The sequence below is a fragment of the Pyxicephalus adspersus genome, chromosome 5, assembly GCF_032062135.1.
Source record: "Pyxicephalus adspersus chromosome 5, UCB_Pads_2.0, whole genome shotgun sequence".
Lineage (NCBI taxonomy): Eukaryota > Metazoa > Chordata > Amphibia > Anura > Pyxicephalidae > Pyxicephalus > Pyxicephalus adspersus.
The window spans coordinates 129,738,823-129,756,965 of record NC_092862.1 but is presented as its reverse complement, the minus strand read 5'-3'; the positions used below and the strand labels follow the sequence as shown (position 1 = coordinate 129,756,965).

General features: G+C 36.9%; 1 protein-coding gene across 1 annotated transcript in view; it reads left to right on the top strand.

The window, feature by feature from the left end:
* Positions 1–17,870, top strand: part of GAD2 (glutamate decarboxylase 2) — a 70,618-nt gene extending 52,748 nt beyond the window's left edge. The window contains exons 12-16 of the mRNA XM_072412707.1: positions 3,001–3,079; positions 3,969–4,118; positions 7,369–7,476; positions 8,122–8,211; positions 10,357–17,870. Of these exons, the coding sequence (XP_072268808.1) occupies positions 3,001–3,079; positions 3,969–4,118; positions 7,369–7,476; positions 8,122–8,211; positions 10,357–10,530 (601 nt within the window). The 3' untranslated portion in view covers positions 10,531–17,870. The remainder of the gene's footprint in view (positions 1–3,000; positions 3,080–3,968; positions 4,119–7,368; positions 7,477–8,121; positions 8,212–10,356) is intronic.
* The last annotated feature ends 273 nt before the right edge of the window (positions 17,871–18,143 follow it).

The following is an 18,143-nucleotide window of genomic DNA, read 5'->3' as shown; positions in this document are numbered from 1 at the left end:
AAGATTTAGCCGAACGAGCCAAGATTTTTAAGCGTGTCAAATTGGAGTGACACTTTCTTTTTCTTAGTGCAAAGAAGCTTTACTCTCCCGCATAATATGACGGCTTCAAGCATCACATATGGTATAGCTTGGCTGGTATATTTGTGTTGAAAATGGACATAATTTCAGGGTATTATGCTGCCTAATTACAGCAGTTACACAGAAAATAAAGCACGCTTTGGCTGGGTGTTGGCTTCTCAGAAAAAGTGTGCGGCTAAATAATTGCAGCTCTACAGCTCAAATGGAGCAGCGAGAACAAAGAACGCTGCACTGAAACAGGGGTTAGGGTTCAGGAGGAAATTATGCTTTTATTAACCACTTCATGGCTCTCCACAGTAGCAACCAATCAAGTTGAAACTTTTATTATCCAGCTGTCATTTTGCAGTAATGGCTTCAGATGAAATATTGCAGGACTATATAGACACTTGTTATGTAAAGCCTCCTAATAAATGAAACTAAAGGAGACAGTTAATAATGATATTACTCATTGTAAATTGCACAGCCCTAGCATGTAGTAGAGGATGCATTTGTAACTTCAAATTTATAAAAAACAAGATTTGATGCAATTAACCAGATCTATTAAATCTGCTAAATTTCAATCACAAACTACTTGTGGTCTCCAGTTGGCTTTGACTTGGAAATTCAAACCAATTTACATAAAAAACAACAAAATGGATACTTTGTTCATAAAGAACTGTAGATCAATCACCAACAATAGTAAGATCTAATAACGGGAATAAAACAACACTCACAAACAGACTTAGCAAATGGTTTATCATACCATTCTCAGACCTTCTTATTAAACTACCACAAAGGGGTATATTTTTAATCCTATTGTTAAATGGTGACTGGTGGACTTCGAATGGAATTGGCTTTTTAGTTTCTCCTATGTATCTAAAGCCAAAAATTAAAAAAAAGCCCCACATAAATGTTTCATTTACTAATACTTTAAAACAGTATTGAAAGCATAACAGCATTATACTACACATTCATTTACACAGAAATTGTATGAGTTTCCTACTAATATCTGGATTTACCTGTTATGACAATTGTGCATTGGGTCTAAATATGACAACATAATTCAAATGAATGTGGAAAGGTGAAATCCCCCTTGCCAGGTTATTATTATTATTATTATTATTATTAATATTAGTAAACAGGATTTATATAGCGGAAACATATTTCGCAGTTCTCTACATTAAATAGGGGTTGCAAATGACAGACAAATACAGACAGTGAAACGGGAGGAAAGGACTCTGCCCTAAAGAGCTTACAATCTAGTAGCTGTGGGAAGTCTCACACAATAGGAGGGGAAGATTTGTAATGGTGGGAAGTAGTGATGGTTTCAAAAGACAGAAGAGGACGGGTAGGCAAGTTTAAAAAAATGGATTCAGAGTGTTCTTTTAAATGAGCAGAAAGTAGGAGCAAGCAGAATAGGACAAGGAAGACCATTCCAGAGAGTTGGGGCAGCTCTAGAAAAGTCTTGTATCCGTGCGTGTGATGAGGTTATGAGTGAGGAAGTCAGTAATAGGTAATCGGAGGAGCAAGGAGAGCGACTAGTATTCCTCTATCAGGTCAGAAATGTAAGTAGGACAAGAACTGTGGAGGGATTTGAAGGCAAAGCACAGGAGCTTGAATTTGATTCTAAGGTGAAATGGAAGCCAATGGAGACAACTACAAAGAGATGCTGCTGAAGAGGAGCGGTGGGAAGGATGGAGGAGTCTGGCTGAAGCATTCAAAATAGATTAAAGAGGAGAGAGTCAGGTTAGTGGAATACCAGAGATGATAAAAATAATAATACACAATTCAAATGATTATGGAAAGGTGAAAACCCCTTGTCAGGTTTTTAGTTATATTTTCACCAAAAAAGTGATGCACTCTTTTTGTCCCTTTGAATCTTTGTCAACACAACAGAAATAGAGGAGAAAGTTTTCCAAAGGGGACACTTCATCCAGTGACAACTATCCAAGAGGGGATTTTTAGGGCTGTCATCAGGAGGAACAAGGGTTACTTCTGTTCCCAGCACCAACAAAAAACTTTGTGTAGGGCCCTGGTCAGCACCAGGCCTCACCAGACACCAGTCTTCCAATCTAACACCGCAGTCTTCACCTATAGCAAGCCCCCGCTCAGCTATGGGAGGCTGGATGCGTCTCCCAGCACTCGGTTGCCCCCAGGACTTACACAAGCTGCGCAAGGGATGGTGTCTGGGAATGGGCTGGCAGCAAGCCAGGAGCCCACAGATAACCAAGAATCCAACAGAGCCACAAGGGCAAAACACAAGCAGAGTCCGGGTCACAGGCAAAGGTCGGTCAAGGAAGCATAAACAAGATCAGAAACAGGCTGGGTCAGAGACATTAGCCCAGCTATAGGTTACAACAGGCACTGGTGACTGAGAGCAGAGAGGCTATAAAGTCCCAGCAGCTAATAGCAGGAGCTAATCAGCCTCTAGAATCCCCTTCAGCTGTGCACAGCCTAGCAATGGATGCTGGGGATACCAAAAATACATCAGACTGCACCACTAAAGGGAAGCAGGGGCTGCTGCTATCTTAGTTCTCCTGGCTGCTGCAAATGACATCGCTGGACAGAACAGACAGTGTTTTATACTTCAGTGATGCACAGCACGAAGTCGCCAGACAGATGAGCATCTCCTAACAGCTTGATTTTTGCAAAGCTGGAGCTGTTAGACATGCAAGGATTACCTAATTTGGGACATAGCTATTTGCACCCCAAAGAATTTTCCTTAATTTGGTGGGATTACTTCTCCTGTACTGTAGTTTCTACAGGGCTGGAAGTTAGGGAAAGACCCCATAAAGTGACACTGATTGCAAAAAAACATTTCTTACTTTATCAAAATGTAATACTTGAAATACATACAAAATATACATGGCCGATTATAATTTACAATTACATGGCTAATTTAATATTTTATTAAAATACATCTTCATTTTTATCTATTTTCAGAGCTAATTCAGTGACATGGAACCCACACAAAATGATGGGTGTCCCTCTTCAGTGTTCTGCTCTTTTGGTTCGAGAAGAGGTAAGGGAATCTATTGTATTTGGATAGTTTTTCTTGCTTAGAGGTGCTGTAGGAAAATGTCATCCATTTAATTAGCTCAATTCCAGGTAGGGCATTTGGTTAGATAGTTAGATGATTTAATTTTGAATTTAAAGTCTGTGGCCCCTTTTAGCAATATTTTTAGATTGAAATTAACCTGCAGGAATTTGCAGTTACATGGCCTTAGAAATGTTTACACATTACACATATATTGTCTGCCACATACGCAGAATCTAGATTTTTCACTTTAATGGCTCAAGCAAAGTTAAAAAAAAGCAGAGTGAAACAGTAATTTTTTAGAGGTTTTACCATAACTGTGGTGAAAAATGGACTCATGTACCGTTCCTGGGAAGGAGTGACAATTATGCAGAGGTTTTGAAGCATGCATGTGTTGTAGTCATTTTTTCAGGAACTATTTTGTACTTGAAGTTATCATCGTTCACATTTACAATTTGTAATATATTGAAAATGTATTGTGACTATTATGTACCACCTAATATATTGTCACCTAAATGTATAGGATCTTGTTTTTCTTACCAAAATTGTATTACAATTTTCATGTAAAACCAACATTGTTGCTTCTGTAAGTGGTAATACAGAGGGTATATGTGCTTTGTGTTCCATTAATTCAGAATTACACTCTGATCTATATGCACAGTAAATGTAACACAAAAAATAGCACAGCTAATATGCATGCATTATGCTATTAATGCATTTAATAATGCTGATAGCTTATTCAAAATTAATAGGCTGTGAATATAAAGTGTGCTTTAATATACTATCGCATTCAGGTGCATATGCTAACACACTGACAAGTGTAATTGGAGTAATTAACATGCGGTCTTTCTTTAATTTTTTCCTTATCATGCAGGGATTGATGCAGAGCTGCAATCAGATGCATGCATCCTACTTATTCCAGCAAGATAAGCACTATGACCTCTCCTATGACACCGGGGACAAGGCTTTGCAGTGTGGACGTCATGTGGACATTTTCAAGTTATGGCTTATGTGGAGAGCAAAGGTAATGACAAGTCATAAACATTATTTCAATGTATATTTTTCATGCTCTCAATGGGATTTATGCCTACGTAGTATACAAAAAAATCTACTTTTTATCTCCATAAAAAACGGGCGTGAGTTTCTAGCATTAGGTATGAACAAGCCGCAACGAAGTCTATGGATGGCAAATTTTCAAATGTAATTCTAGCCATTTGTAGGACTAATGGGCAAGCTATTATAATGGAAAGGCACATGAAGCCTGGTACTGCCAAGGGGAAACGTATCAATAATACAAAATAAATACATTTGAAAAATATAACAGTCCGACACTATGGGACCCTGTCCAACTTTAAAATCAATTATCAGGAATCTGAAGCTTTTAATATTTCAATCCCACCGGCCTCTTGTCACACTCTTGGGGAGTCCATCCCTTTTCGGTGGTCCTCGGACTTAGACTTATATCTGGGTATCTGGAACTGCAGAGATTTGAATAGACTATACCTCTTCTCCCCCTACTAAATAATTTTAAACACAATGGCAACTGAAATTATTGTCATGGTTTGGTAGATGTAATGCGATTAAGATGGCGCTCCTTCCCAAATTACTATATGTGATGCAAGCATTACCGATCAGGATTCCAACATTGTTTTTCCGTATTTTGAAAGCTATATTTACACAATTTGTTTGGGCACATAAGAAGCCTAGACTTAGCTACAATATTCTTAGGTTATCAAAGAGTTGAGGAGCAGTAGGAATATGTGACCCCTTTATTATGCTGCCAGACACCGTGGTAGAATGGTTGAATGGTTCAGACATGCTCCCTTGAAACAGTGGATTGAAATCGAACAAGCATCCATGGGAATACCACTGACAGCTCTGCCTTCGGGAGGTCTCCTTGATCTCACTCTGATTAAGGGTCACCCTACAATTGCGGCCACCCTGGAGGTTTTTACTAAATCCTCTCTTAATGGTAAAATCTCACCCCCTCTATCTCCACTTACACTGATTATTTAAAGTCCACACTTTTTACCCGAATTAGCTGATCCGGTGTTCCACAGAGTAGTGGACCAAGGACTACACAATGTTACATTTCTTTTCAAAAGACATCATGGCCCTCCCTGGTGGAGATGATGTGGATCCTCCATATGCGCCACTGGGTTTCTGGAGAATAGGACTCCATCATTTTATTCACTCCCCACCCCCTCTGGCTGATCACCACAAAGTGTTTACAGAGTTTGAAGCTTTAAGTAGCGAGCTGGGTCCGATTAGACATCTGGTCTCCTATTTGTATTCTATTTTAGTTGCGCCTGAGGTAGACTTTACTCCACCATTCTTGGTGAATTGGGCTAGAGACTTGGGTATAGACTTTTTACATTCTGTAGCAGACCAAGTATTATCTATAGCTCAGTCCTGATCCATCAGTTCTGCATATCAAGATACAGGCTATAACATATTAACTAGGTGGTACTGTGTTCTGGGAGTACCCAATGATTTGGCCATTTTGGGAACGTGTGTATGGGCTTCTTCCACGTTTCATGGATTTCTCCATCCCGTTTGAGGCAGGGTTCTTTCTGTTACACTATACTATGATTCCAAGGAAGACCTATCGTAATTCCCTCCTTATTAGACTAATTGATGCGGCACGTGCCTGTATTCCACTAAGGCGCCAAACAGGGACTCCCACTATAGCTCAGTGGTTTCAATGAGTTAATGACATGTATATAATGGAAGACCTGACCGCATCTTTGAAGGGAACGGAAGCCAAACATAACCAGAGATGGTTTTACTGGGTCCTGTTCTGAGATTCTCCAGATTATGTGTCCACATTCCAAGCCTTGTCGTAAGCGTTTACCTTTTTATATGTGAAACTCACTTGTGTTAATCTGTTTAAGTGATGTACTATTCTTGGATCAAGTATGGTATGCTCATCTACAGTTTTGATGTGGTCATTCCGGCACCGAGTATTCTTCTCTCCGTACCTTGTCCCCCCCCTACCCTTCCATACCGTAACTGACTCTCCCTATCCCCTGCTCCTTCTTCATTTTATAATAGTAGTTCCCCAGTAATTTATAAAATCCTGATTTGAGTTCTAGAGGACCAAGCAGAAGGGTATAGTATTTGTGATTCACAGCTGACCAAGGGCAAAGGCAGCGCATTGAATTATAAGTTGTTTTTTGTTTCTAGCTGCAAACCTGCAAGGTTTTCAGATAAGTGTTTGTAAATACAGATAATCCTGTGGGTTCATCATAAACCAAAGATAGCAGTAAATCTGAACCTCACACCTACTGGACATTTGAGCTGTGTCTAAAACTATATTTCTGAAATTGCTGTGAAAAAGGCACTGCTGCCTGTAATTACTTGTCCTATAGGACCTGAAGTGAAATTTGGAGGATATCTTTTTTTTACTGCTTACTGGGTAGGGATAATGATAACTGATCTTTAGCTTATTGACCTTTTGATGCAAAGCTTCTAGAGGTATAGTTTCTTTAAACATTAAAGTTGATCTTGTTTGAATATATGTAAAATATTAAAAATAATGTATTTGGTATTTAGGACCACTTTTTTTTGTTTTGCGATGTGTGAGTAACCACTGATGGGTTTCATCACCATACATAAGCTTTGCAGGACATTAGAATTAAACCGAAACTTTTATTAAAATTAAAATAGCACTTGCTTTGAAAGATGGATAGCCGTTAATCCCTCTGTGACCCTCGTCCAGTAGGTCCCGTGCCGTCCCATCTTCCTTCTTCTTCCTGGCATGGACCGGACACCATTATCTTTCTTCTTCTGCTGATGTCACCCAATCTTGCACTGTTCAGGTGTGAGATCAGGTCAAACGCCTTAATGTAAATGTAAAAAAAAGGTGACAATCTCACTGCTCATGCATTTTTACATTGTGGGAAAGCCCTTCCTGCGCACGCTCTAGCAGCCCGAAGCCCGATGTGATGTATGTTTCCCATTCAGTCTTCAATGCTGTGGTGGTAAAGATGGACCACCTCGCCTTCCTTCATATATATCATTTTAAAAATGTCATGATGGGTCTCCTATAATAATTCATTTTTGACACATTGTGGTTAATACAAGTTTAGACTGAAGCTGAGATGAAACCCTGCTGACTTCAACCATTTAGTCACGTGGAAGTATAAGTCCTGTTTTTTTACATGATTGGGTATTTATTGCAAAGCGACCAGTCTAAAGTCTTTTGATTGCTTTACAAATGCATGTGTTTCTTTATAGTGATTATGATTAGGACTTCTCTATTTTCTGTATAGGGAACAACAGGATTTGAAGTTCAAATTGATAAATGTTTAGATCTTGCCGAATACCTTTATAACAAAATCAAAAATCGAGAAGGATTTGAAATGGTCATTGATGGAAAGGTGAGTCCTTTTTTACTATTTAGCATAATTGATATTTATATGTGAATGTGTGAAATAAAATAATGAATTAAATGACTGTTTAAGTTGTTTTAGGAATTTTACCTTTCTATTTGTGAAATTGTTAAGAAATTGTTTTCCTGTGATTTAGTAGCAAACTGTTGAGAGTGGGGAAAGCCAAACCTTTCGTTTTTGCATTGTGTAAGGTTTTAATATATTTTGGATGCTTAATAGCGTACGTAAACCAAAAATTTGGGGCGTCATGTATCACTATAAACAGTTTTATTAAGCAAATACATTTTTGTTTTCGTGAATCAGTTCCAAGGTCTCTTTATATTACTTCTTGTTGCCAGCTGACAACACCAAGTCAGTTCCTTGCAGTAATGTTATCAGCCTGCCCTGAGTGCTCCTCCAGTTGGCTCTTCAGTTCCCCTGTTGGGCTGTCCATTAGGTCTGCCAAAGGAATGTGTAGACATCATCCCAATAGCCATCCAAATGAACCCCCAAAGCAATATGCAGGCCATTAAGTGAAAGAAGCTTAGCAGATGAGAGTTTTTGTTTTGGTGGGTTAATTTAATATGATTTGATCTTCCCCCCACAAAAAAAAACTACATGCATTCAAAACGTTTCTGTTTTACATTTTACTAGCCTCAACATACAAATGTTTGCTTCTGGTATGTACCACCCAGTCTGAGACATATGGAGGACAATGAAGAAAGAATGGAAAGACTTGTAAAGGTAATATATTTTCATTATTTAAAATATGTTTTATGGCTAAGACCAGAATTTTTTATTAACTGTCTAAAAGAAGAGCTTTTAGCAACACAAAACAACCATATAGGTTAAAACTTTTATTCACCAAGCTTCATTTCCAGAAACAGAAACTAATGAGTGCTGTGAGCTGACTAGCTAGACATTAAATGTGGATAATTTTTTCAGACTGGTTTGTGTCACTGAGCCTGATTCATCAAGCCAAATCAGAAGCTCGCTCGCATGCGCGTAATCGCCATCCGGATTTGGACGCCAAAAACCTATTTATCAACCAAATTTCGGCCGTCGAGAATAAGCTGGCTTATTCCCCAAGCAGTTATCAACTGAAATGATCGCTCGCTCCGACCCGCGCATCTCCGGCAGCCTCGACACTGGGGAGCTTGCATTAAAAGTCACTGCGCCCCTAAAAATCATTCTTTCTAAAGGTACACATCTTTCATTTAGCCCTAAATAAAAATGTTTGTGGTATTCAAATGTTTAAAACATATATTGGCAAAGAAATAAGCATATTTTTAAATTACTTAATATTTTCAGGTTTGTAAAGAGTTAACTGATTTCAGCTCTTTACATAGGCGCCTACCTAAATGATTACGATGCCGGACCGGAGGATCCGCCTGGTGATAATTACTAGCGAGTTCGGGCAGGCGAGACCTCCCTTTTGCCAGCGGACTAGATCCAACCAAGTTCTTCTTTGCTTTCATAGATATATCTATATATATATCTTTATGTATATGTGTACATATATATATATATATTTATTTATATTTATATATGTGTGTACATATATATAGATAGATAGATATATAGATATATATCTATATAGATATAAAAAAACTATACCTTAATTGGCGTATTCTCGACCCCTATTACTCATTTATCATCAAAGCAGGAATCCGGCGAGCAAGTGAAGGCGAGTGTACTAGCACTTAGCTCCGGCTCCAGCTCACGGAAATACGCCTCGTATATTGGCGCATTTATAGGCACTCGCTTGATAAATCGGGGACACTATGTTATGTCATGCAACTGAAGACATCACTAGCTGGTCAATCACAGGGAAACTCCATAAAAAGCTTGCATTTTCTAGAGACCTAGACTTGTATGCTTGTGTCTAAAAGAAACACTACAATATAAAAGATGGCTTTCTTGGTTACTGTGCTTTACATAATACATTCTGTGTGAGATTTGTCCAACCATTCTGTCCTGGTGACCACAGTTTATTGTTGTGCGTGTAATACCTTATCCACGATGCCTCAGTATTCCTCTCAATACCCTTGCCCTAGATATTTCCAGGGTGTGGTTTCCAAAATGCCGTGATTGGTAAGTGTCAGTGTGGAGGAGAAGGCATTTATAAGCAGGAAAAACTTTCCTAGGCAATGCCAACATGTGATGTTGAGCCTCAGTATTTAGAGAGCTGAAAACTTGATGAATGAAAGAAACACATTGGGAAGCCAAGGGTTAGATGATGCTGGAAAACTAGAAAATAAGACAATCTCTAAATGTAACTTCCAATGTACACTATACACTGTTTAGTGAAACAATCAGTTTAAGTATAGTATAGGAGTCTGCACAACTGAGCAAAACTGAAGGAAAGGTTGGAGTTCAGTGTATGTATTTAACCTCAATATTGGTAATTTGGATCTTTGTGATTGAGACAGAGGGCCTGATTTATGAAAGCTCTCCAAGGCTTCATCTGTGAAGTTGGGTGATCCAGCAAACCTGAAATGGATTTCCTAAAATCATTTACTATTTGCTAGTAAATGTTTTGAATACTGGACAGATGCATTCCAGGATTGCTGGATCACCCAGCTTCACTGATGAAAGTGTATCCTCTGCAGCCTTGGACAGCTTTAATAAATGGGGCTCAGAATGTGAAGGACAAATCCTTCATTTCAGAGTTATCATCAGAACAAAAGGTTAAGGTAAAACCTACATTGGGAACACTTGTTCTGGTGATGCCTAAGACAAGAAATTTCCTTTCTTTTTCCATCTTTGGGGAAGAACACAGAAACAATTTGGCTATACACACACTTTAAATGTACTATGTAAAAACTGAGTTATTGCTTGAATGTTAACCTTTTCTTTCTACCACTATGTTTGCTTTGACATTTTTAGGTTGCCCCTGTGATCAAAGCCAGAATGATGGAATATGGAACAACTATGGTCAGTTACCAACCCCACGGAGACAAAGTCAACTTTTTCCGTATGGTCATCTCCAATCCAGCAGCAACTCATCAAGATATTGATTTCCTTATTGAGGAAATTGAGCGCCTCGGACAGGATTTATAGGGCAAATCCTTAATGCAGTTTGGAGGTCTTAGGTACATCATAGAATTGTCAGAGCTGTGTGAATGTATTTGTAGTGCGTTACAAAGTAACTATATATTGTGCCGTAAAAACTTGAGTATAGTCGTATTTGAAGAACAGTTACTTAATAGTTTCGCTTTTTTTCTTATGATCACTACTGGTTAAATCATTGCACCCCTGCATTGAGAGCATTTATAGCAATTATACAGCGTGTACTTTAGTCTGTGTGCTTAGTTTAATGATTGCTACCTTATGTGAATGTGCCAAATGTACCAAAAGATATAGTCCATTTGAAAGTATTCTACTTAGGGCAATTACACATTATGGATTAGAGGTCATCATATCCATTGCCTTTTGTAGAGTTAGAATGAGATTTCTAATTTACCTTTGATATATTTAAAGGCCTATAATTTTCCAGGAGTAAATAAATATATATGTACTACAGATATCCTATTTTATAAAGCATAGATTTTATTTTGTATTGGTAATTAAAAAACGACGAGTCTACAAAGGTGTAACATTTATGGGTTAGTGTCATTATAGAGAATGCACACAATCTGTATTTGAGGTTTGTGCAATAAAAAAATGAGTATTTACATTTGTATATTGAAATGATTATACGGAGCCATACTGTTCAAAAGTCATTTGTCATTTTTTGTTTGAGAGAGAGAGTTGCCTGAGTAAAGATTTTTCTGCACCAATAGTTTGAATAGGGATTATAAGTTTTGGTTTGAGCACTAATATTTTACAGAAGTTTTATTTGTAAAATGTTAATCATGGATGTATATTTGTTACTAAGATTTGTGCAAGTTTGCCATGTCCAGGTATACTGCAATTGTATTCTTCTTTTAAAAGACTAGAATGTCTTCAGTCTAACTCTACATTTTTGTAAGAGAGCAGAGATTTAGCTCCCACGCTATTGGAGGACTGGTGAAAAAAAGCAGATTATTTGTTTTTTGGCAGCTAAACCCTTGAGGCCAATATATCAAAAACAAATCTCACACTTACAGGTGCATTCACATGTTCTTTTACGTTAATCCCTTGTAGCACTATAAGGTTTTGTTTTTTAGGATATGTGCACTTTTGTAATATTAGGCTCCCTAAGATCCTTTTAAAAATTCTCATGTATGAAACAATACCTTCAACATAGGTTTACATGTCATTGCTAGTGGCCACGCTGTATATAAACTTGTCCATTGATGGGCAAGCTATATGGTTGCAAAAGCACACTATACAGGGTTGGTCGTCTATCATTAACATAATTACAAAAATTGATACTGGTGCAAACCAGGAGAGTAGGAAGCTGCAAGTGAATTTGCAGACAATGACAAGAGATTGCAGGTTCACACATTTTTCACTATTAAATAACTATGTTAAGTAGCTTCAAATTTTAAAATTGGCTTTAAAATTTTAAAAATTATCTTGGACTACCTGGAGGTATATACAGTGTATGTATTGCTTGGGAACCATTTGAAATGTTTATTACAGGGTGAACTAAATGTTAATTACTTGGGTGCAAGGTCTTTAAAACCATTTGGTAAAAATATATTTCACTATACATTGTCCAGTTGGAAAAAAGTAGAAATCGGTCTCCTAGCTTAGATTTGATTTTACATTATTGGGTATAATAACTAGTGTATCATTATTTCTTGAACTGGGTACAGGGAGGAATCATTGAGCTCTGTGATCCTCTTCCATTTATCTTGCGGGGAAGAATTAGTGAAATCTGTGATCTCCGATAGGGGAGTTCCATTCCTTCTGCAGGGAGGAGTTAATAAACTCTGTGATCCTGGGTAGCTGAGTTCTTGTCATCTGGCAGGGTGAATCATCAAACTTTGGTATTTCCTGTAGCTGAGTCCCATTCACCTTGCAGTCCGGAATCATAGAAATCTGTGAAAGGCCCTTTCTTTATGCAGGGAAAATCGATGAACTCTGTTATTGCCTGCAGCTGAGCCCCATTTAACTTGTAGTAAATTACTGAACTTTGTGATGTCCTTTCACTTGCACGGAGTAATTACTGAACTTACTGATCCCATGTAGCCCAGTCCCATTCACCTGGCATTTGCCAAACAATAGAGATGACAGTAATGAATTTCACACAAGCTAAATTCTCTTTATGGCACACAGATAATTTACAACATATTGTCAAAGTTTTGTAATACTACAGTGATCATTTCCTTTTCTCTAAAGACGTATGGCCGAGTAATATATTAGTTCTTAGATTTGTGTCCTGCTTAATTATTAACAATAATCAAGCTTTTGGTTTTGCACCAACAATGGTAGACAAAAGTACAAAGATACAAAATGTATTCAATGCTTCTTTGTGGCTGTTTTTTAATGGTACCGTAGATAGTTTAAATAAATTAAACATTGATGAAGGTTAAAAAAAAATAAGGATCTTTACGTGCCCCATCTAGAAGAACAGCCCAGCTTTTCATTTATTTTTTTTTGAGAGGGGTGTACAAATGTAATCAATGAATGATAATCAAGAGTCTCTGTCGTTAAACTGTACCTCCACATTTTTTCAGGTTTAATCAAAATGTAAGGAAGAGATGTTAGATAATAACTTGTTTATGTAATTGTTTGGTGCTGGTTTGCCTATGCAGGCTGTTGAAATATGGTTTGTGCCCAGTGGGACATGTACACATTTTGCTGGGTCTACACTTATCTGGAGCAGACAGTCAAATGTTTAACTACTCACTACTTACCTACTACCTACTAGCAATCCATTGGGTGAGGTTTACAGAAAGATAAACAATAATATCAGTGCAATAGCCTTGCAGTTTTTTTGTATGTATATTATATATAAATATTTTATATAAAAATTTACAGAAAACCTTTTGGTATAAATTATCTGATAAATGAGTGTTATTATCGATTTTTATGTAAATGTTGTATACAATGTACATAGCGACAACCATACCTTTTCATAGTGCAAAACATAGAGTCAGTTCACTCATTTAAACAATGCAAATCCTAAGTGGTTGATATTATTATAATACAGTATTTATATAGCACCAACATATTACGCAGCGCTGTACAAAGTCCATAGTCATGTCACTAGCTGTCACACAAAGGGGCTCACAATCTAATGTCCCTACCTCAGTAATATGTCATTAATACAGTCTAAGGTCAATTTTGGGGGGAAGCCAATTAACCTAACTGCATGTTTTTGGGATGTGGAAGGAAACCGGAGTACCCGGAGGAAAACCCACAAAAACATGGGAGAACCTGCAAACTCCATGCAGATAGTGTCCTGGGCGAGATTCGAACTTGGGACTTAGCACTGCAAAGGCAAGAGGGCCACCATGCAGCCCATATATGATATCCCATCTGAACAGTTAATAAACTGTAAAATAGTTATTGTAGTGGCTAATGCAATAACAAACATGTAAATAGATCATGTAAAAAAAATAATAAAAGATGTTCAGTTTTAAAATGCACATATAAATTTGACTTTACTTACTTTTATTGCTTGTCTTATGCATTGTTTGCATGTTTTACATTACAAAGAGTAATAGTTACTTCTACTTCCCCATAGCATGTTTAATTCCTGTACAGATATAGATTCCCTACCAGTCATTTGGTCAACATGAAATATATGAGCAAGTTGTAAATAATGTTTAAGGATGTGGAGCATTTTTTATTTTATGCCTTTTGTGACTATGCCTGCTTTTTATGAACAGTGAGGCTGGCTGCACAGGTGTGCATTACAGTAAGGCACAATAATTCAAAGTATTTAGGGTTTTTGGTCTGCTACCATTTATACACAATGGGACCCCAATGCAGAAATACATTTTACAGTAACGCACCTATGCTACAGTGCACCACAAAGTATACAACGTGCATTGTTATCAACTTCCAAAAATTATTTTGGTGTAAATTTTTTGATGTACATTAACAGCTCATTTAAGTTGAGTGGATTTCTTATCCTAATATGTCTCTTTGGAAAACATCTATGTTCAAGCACATACAAGTGTAAAGGGCCCTTGGACCTGGGTTCCAAATAAAATACAACACTAAGGGCAACAAAGTAAAGCCTCTTACAGATGTCCAATGGACGTCAGAGAATTGTTGCTGAAAATTAATTTTTGTGATTGCTTCCAGTGACACACAGTGCTATTCTGTTCTATAGAGAGAGGAGGCAGAACATGCAAAGCCTCCTGATGTGCCGCCATCCATTGCACTTTGGTGATTCCTGAATTGTGGTTCATCAATTGGCCATGGATTGTTGACTGATGTCAAGGGACCACTGTACTTATGTCAGGCCACTGTGTATGTAGCTTAAATATAGGAACTGATAGATAAAAAAACAAATAAAGTAAAACAGCTCCCACATGTGTATTTCAATCGTGTATTTAACATTTTGCATTAAATAAATCTTTAACCTTATGGTGCTAAATAACCAAACAACAAAACTACCAGCAAAATCTGACAATTTCCAACTGGGCCCAAAAATACCTTAACAACCTGCATGTAGGAAAAAAACAAGATAGATAATGGATGCAGCAAACATTTTATCCCAGTACCTCACGTTCTGATTTCCTATATAAGAATTCTATAGCTATGATCACTTTCCTACAGGAGCATCACTTGGTCCCAGAGATGCACAAGCAGTATGCACTTTCACCAGTACTTAACCTATGTGTTGAAATATATTGTCAGTGTTTTAGATATTGCTATATATGTATAACTTTATTTTCTGATAAAAGCATAACTGGCAAGCTAAAGTTATAAAAATTGTATTATGGAAAAAGAAAAATATTATATTAGAAGACAATTCTATGGCTATATTTTTGTCTTTTGTTCTTTAATGCTCCTGTAAAAATCGGCTATTTAAAGCTGCTTCAATATGTTTGCATCTGCAATACACACACATACATATATTCAATATGAGAATATATATATATTGGTTTTCTAGCGTATATGTTCGTACATTGGTTCCATATATGTTTTCCAGAGAGGAATAGAATCTCAAATGGTCTGATCAGATGTAGTCTTAAAGCAACCCCCCAAATCCTTTTGCCAGATTAATGTACTTTTTTTTTCTGATCAGCAAAAGCCAGGCTAAGCTTGTGAATAGAGATAATTTCAGCTGATTGCTGTTAATTGTCCTGTTTCTCTTTCTCGGTATAAATCAATCCAAGAATAATGATTGCACGTTCCCTTTGGTAATGTTACACATTCATGCCAAATGCAATAGCCGACATGAACTAGAAAAGGTAAAGAAATTGAAAAATATATTTTCTTAGCCACCTTGTAATGAAAAAAAAATTGCACCCATAAGCAGTAGATTTTGAGCATTCAGAGCCTAGGTCCATTAGGTATTTCTGCATCTAAAATATCTGAAAGCCATAGCAATTTAAATCATTATACTCATTACTAGACAGCAGCAATAGCAGGAGAGCCAAGATGACTGCATTACACAAAACTCTAATGCAGATTAGCTTTTCAAACAACACCTACTACCAAAAGCCATTTCCAAATCTGAAATTTGAAAAACTGGCTGGTGAAAATATGTAACAAAAAGGCATTATGCAGTCATGATGATCACATACAATAATGTCATATTATCAATAATTAAAAGTAAATTAGCAAAAAAAAGAATCTTTCTAAAAAAATCTGGCACTGGCTAATTGAGGAAAGAAATATTTGGAAAACCCTATTTGATAAAACCCTTTTGTTTATCTACTGCCTCTTATAATGTTGCCGGTCATGTATAGGAACCTCATGACTAGCATGAAGTCTGAATGCTCTATGAAATCCTGAAAGCTGTTGGACCTAAATAGTTTGACTTTGTAGCAGATTTTAGGCTGCCCCATTTTTTGGGATTTGATCCAACCACTAAAAAATTACCAGGATCTACATCAATGTAACCCTTAGATATATTTTTAAGAGTTTCATCTAATCCCTTATTGTAGATGTCGCCTGAAACTAAATCTGGCTGATTCTGATCAGCATAGGAAAATGTGTTCAGAGTTTAAAGGGATTTATATCACATTTTATATCCATGCTTTTGAACCCTTCATTCATGAACATGTAGAGAAGAGAAGACACCCCCATCCGGTACCACGCTACCCACACTGGGGGCAAGACCGCCTACTCCACCTGCTCAGGTCATTGAGAATTTTTACCAGTTTGGCTCCCTAAAAAAATTTGAAAATTAATTTTTATGACAAAAAACCCTAGAGCCTTAAGAATATTAGCTTTCTATTTACATAAATCAAATATTTCACTCTAAACCACCTGGGAGGTAATCAGTTTCCATTAAGACTCAGTTTGCCAACGTCCCATAGTTGTCTTTTAATTCTCGAAACTTGAAGGTGAGGAGTCCAGAAATCACTGGTGCTTCACCCAAATATTAACTTGGCGGTAAAAGTCATGGGTGGGATTCAAAGTAATTTCAGATTCTACAGTGTTGGAAGCTACGAATGGTTATAATTTCCAAGCTGTCAGTTCCCAAAGACAGATTCAGTGGAACAATTGTATCCACCGGCTTCCATGTAGATAACCCCAGTTCAGTTTCATCTTTTCAACGCGTTGTTTAAACTTTACATTGCTGCGTTCTGCGATATCTCTAATTTAAAAAATGAAGTGCAATGTGTGAATGTGTTTTTGCACACATACTTGGTGTTGATCTCATGTCACTCAGATGTGAATTAAGATTTAAAAAAAAAGAAAAATAAATTTGTCCGTAACTGTGTTGCCTTTCTTCTATTTAATATTACTGTCTCGTCACCTCAGATTGAGGTTGTGTAGAGTGTTGCAGTTCAACCTGTGTTGCTGTATAAGCTTTGTACAATATATTATTGAGATGAGTTTTATTTTTAGTAACTCTTGTATCAATGTTGTTCTTGTGAAATCAGCTTATAACAGATTTTACTATCTACTTTTCTTATAAAGAAAAAAAAAAAGAAATCGCTGTCAATAGCACAATGAATATAAAATACCCTTTACCTGTTGTTTAGCTGAAGGTTTTTATTATGTCTTTGTGATAGAAGCACTGCCATTTCGTGAGAGACAATAGACCAAATATGCCCTTTTGTTTTCTGCACATGAACACTGTATGGGATTGTTCAGATGGTGGTTGTGACTGTCATACAGTACAATGTAAAATGTTAATTTCTTTCAGTGTCTTAACAAGCGTATTTACGGGTCTTTGTTTATCCTAAAACTGTTGTGTAATAAGGAAAATTCTGGCATCTCTGTACAGGGAGAACAGAAAATTCTGGTGACCAAATAAACAGATCTGTGTTTTATGAAAGTGTTGTATTTTATCAATGTTGTCTATAAAAGCCTAATAAAGATATATACCTAAATCAGCAGTCTGTAAATATATTGTTATTATTTTGTTCTATTACTATTTATTTACTGTTTGCATCTCTGTACATTTTTCTTTTGTGCATCTACACTTTGGCAGAAGGGAACAAGAGTTAACAATTTTGATAAACTACAAGTCTCAGAACAAGCACCAAGCCAAACGTAGAGACTTTTCTTAGCCCTATATTTAAGCCCATAACTGTAATATATCACAGCTTAACAATACTTGGATGTGGTTTTCATTTCTTTTGCTTTTTTCTCTATTCTATGTGTAT